At 36.0% G+C, this 1102-nt stretch overlaps 1 protein-coding gene across 2 annotated transcripts in view; it reads right to left on the bottom strand.

The window, feature by feature from the left end:
• Positions 1-612, bottom strand: part of LOC143297855 (mitogen-activated protein kinase kinase kinase 7-like) — a 34349-nt gene extending 33737 nt beyond the window's left edge. For both annotated transcript variants that reach the window (XM_076610378.1, XM_076610379.1), the window contains exon 1: positions 455-612. In XM_076610378.1, coding sequence (XP_076466493.1) covers positions 455-511 — 57 coding nt within the window. In that variant the 5' untranslated portion in view covers positions 512-612. The remainder of the gene's footprint in view (positions 1-454) is intronic.
• Between the last annotated feature and the right edge of the window lie 490 nt (positions 613-1102).

Raw genomic sequence — 1102 nt, 5'->3', positions numbered from 1 at the left:
TTTTTGTTGTTGTTTTTTGTTTTGTTTTGTTTTTTCCTTCTTTACAAAAATTAATGAGGTTTTTTTTCTGAACGATCAAGTAATTAACAAAACCGCTTTGAAATTAACGGAATCATGTAAGCAAGTCTCTTGGAACCATCGTTAATCAACACTAGACTTTTGTTAGTGACTGAGGTCTCGAAAGACAATATAGAATTATCTGAAATGTTCATGCGTGTGTGTATGTGTACGCGTGTGTGCATGCACATACAAAAGTTAACATAAACACAAGCGATAACAATTGTGGTCATTGTAATAATGCGTTTGCGCTTTATTCTACAATCCGTAGTTTTATTCTTCTTTTTTTCAACCCTCTACAATAAACCAAATTAATACCAATTCATAACACGATCAGCAAATGCATGCCTGCAAACTGAAACTGCAAGTGCACGAAAGTTTCGTCTGCTGTACAAACCTCCCCAAACTGTAACTCTCTGTAATCAATTTCCTCTATAAATGTAGAGGACTCCATTGAAAATAGAGACCACTGCCGATGCAGCAAACATATGAAGTTTATAGCATTTTGGGAACACCAAAACAAATTGCAAGTCTGGTTTTCTTTTCAGCAGCGGAAGTAAGCCAATGGGCAGGTAACTACAAATAAACTTTTTTTCTCTGGAACACTAAGTACCCCACCCAAACTCTTACTTCAACCTCAGTACAGATCCCCTCTCCCCTAACCCCTCTCTATCCCACAAACACACAGCTAAATATGTGTGCACATATGCAAATACCCCTCCTCCCATTTATTATTGTATTTATAAGGCATCATGTACATGGCACAGATTTTATGTGTGTAGTGTACGAAACTACAGACTCGCTTTCACGGGTGTACGAAATGGCGGAAAGAGATTAATGTGTTTCCGTAATCTCAGCAAAATAGTTATTGTCTTTGCTCAAAAGTAGAAAATAACATCCAAATTTAACAGTCCCTTCTTTTTATAAAAACATTAAAATTGCTTTCATCTACCTGAATTTTTCGTTTGCTCGATACTAACAATGCGAATATTTATTGCTATAATGTGTTAGAGACTACTTATACATCACAGTGAAGCGAAAATGG

This window comes from Babylonia areolata, chromosome 23 (assembly GCF_041734735.1).
Source record: "Babylonia areolata isolate BAREFJ2019XMU chromosome 23, ASM4173473v1, whole genome shotgun sequence".
Classification (NCBI taxonomy): Eukaryota; Metazoa; Mollusca; class Gastropoda; order Neogastropoda; family Buccinidae; genus Babylonia; species Babylonia areolata.
This window is presented reverse-complemented; position numbering and strand designations above follow the sequence as displayed.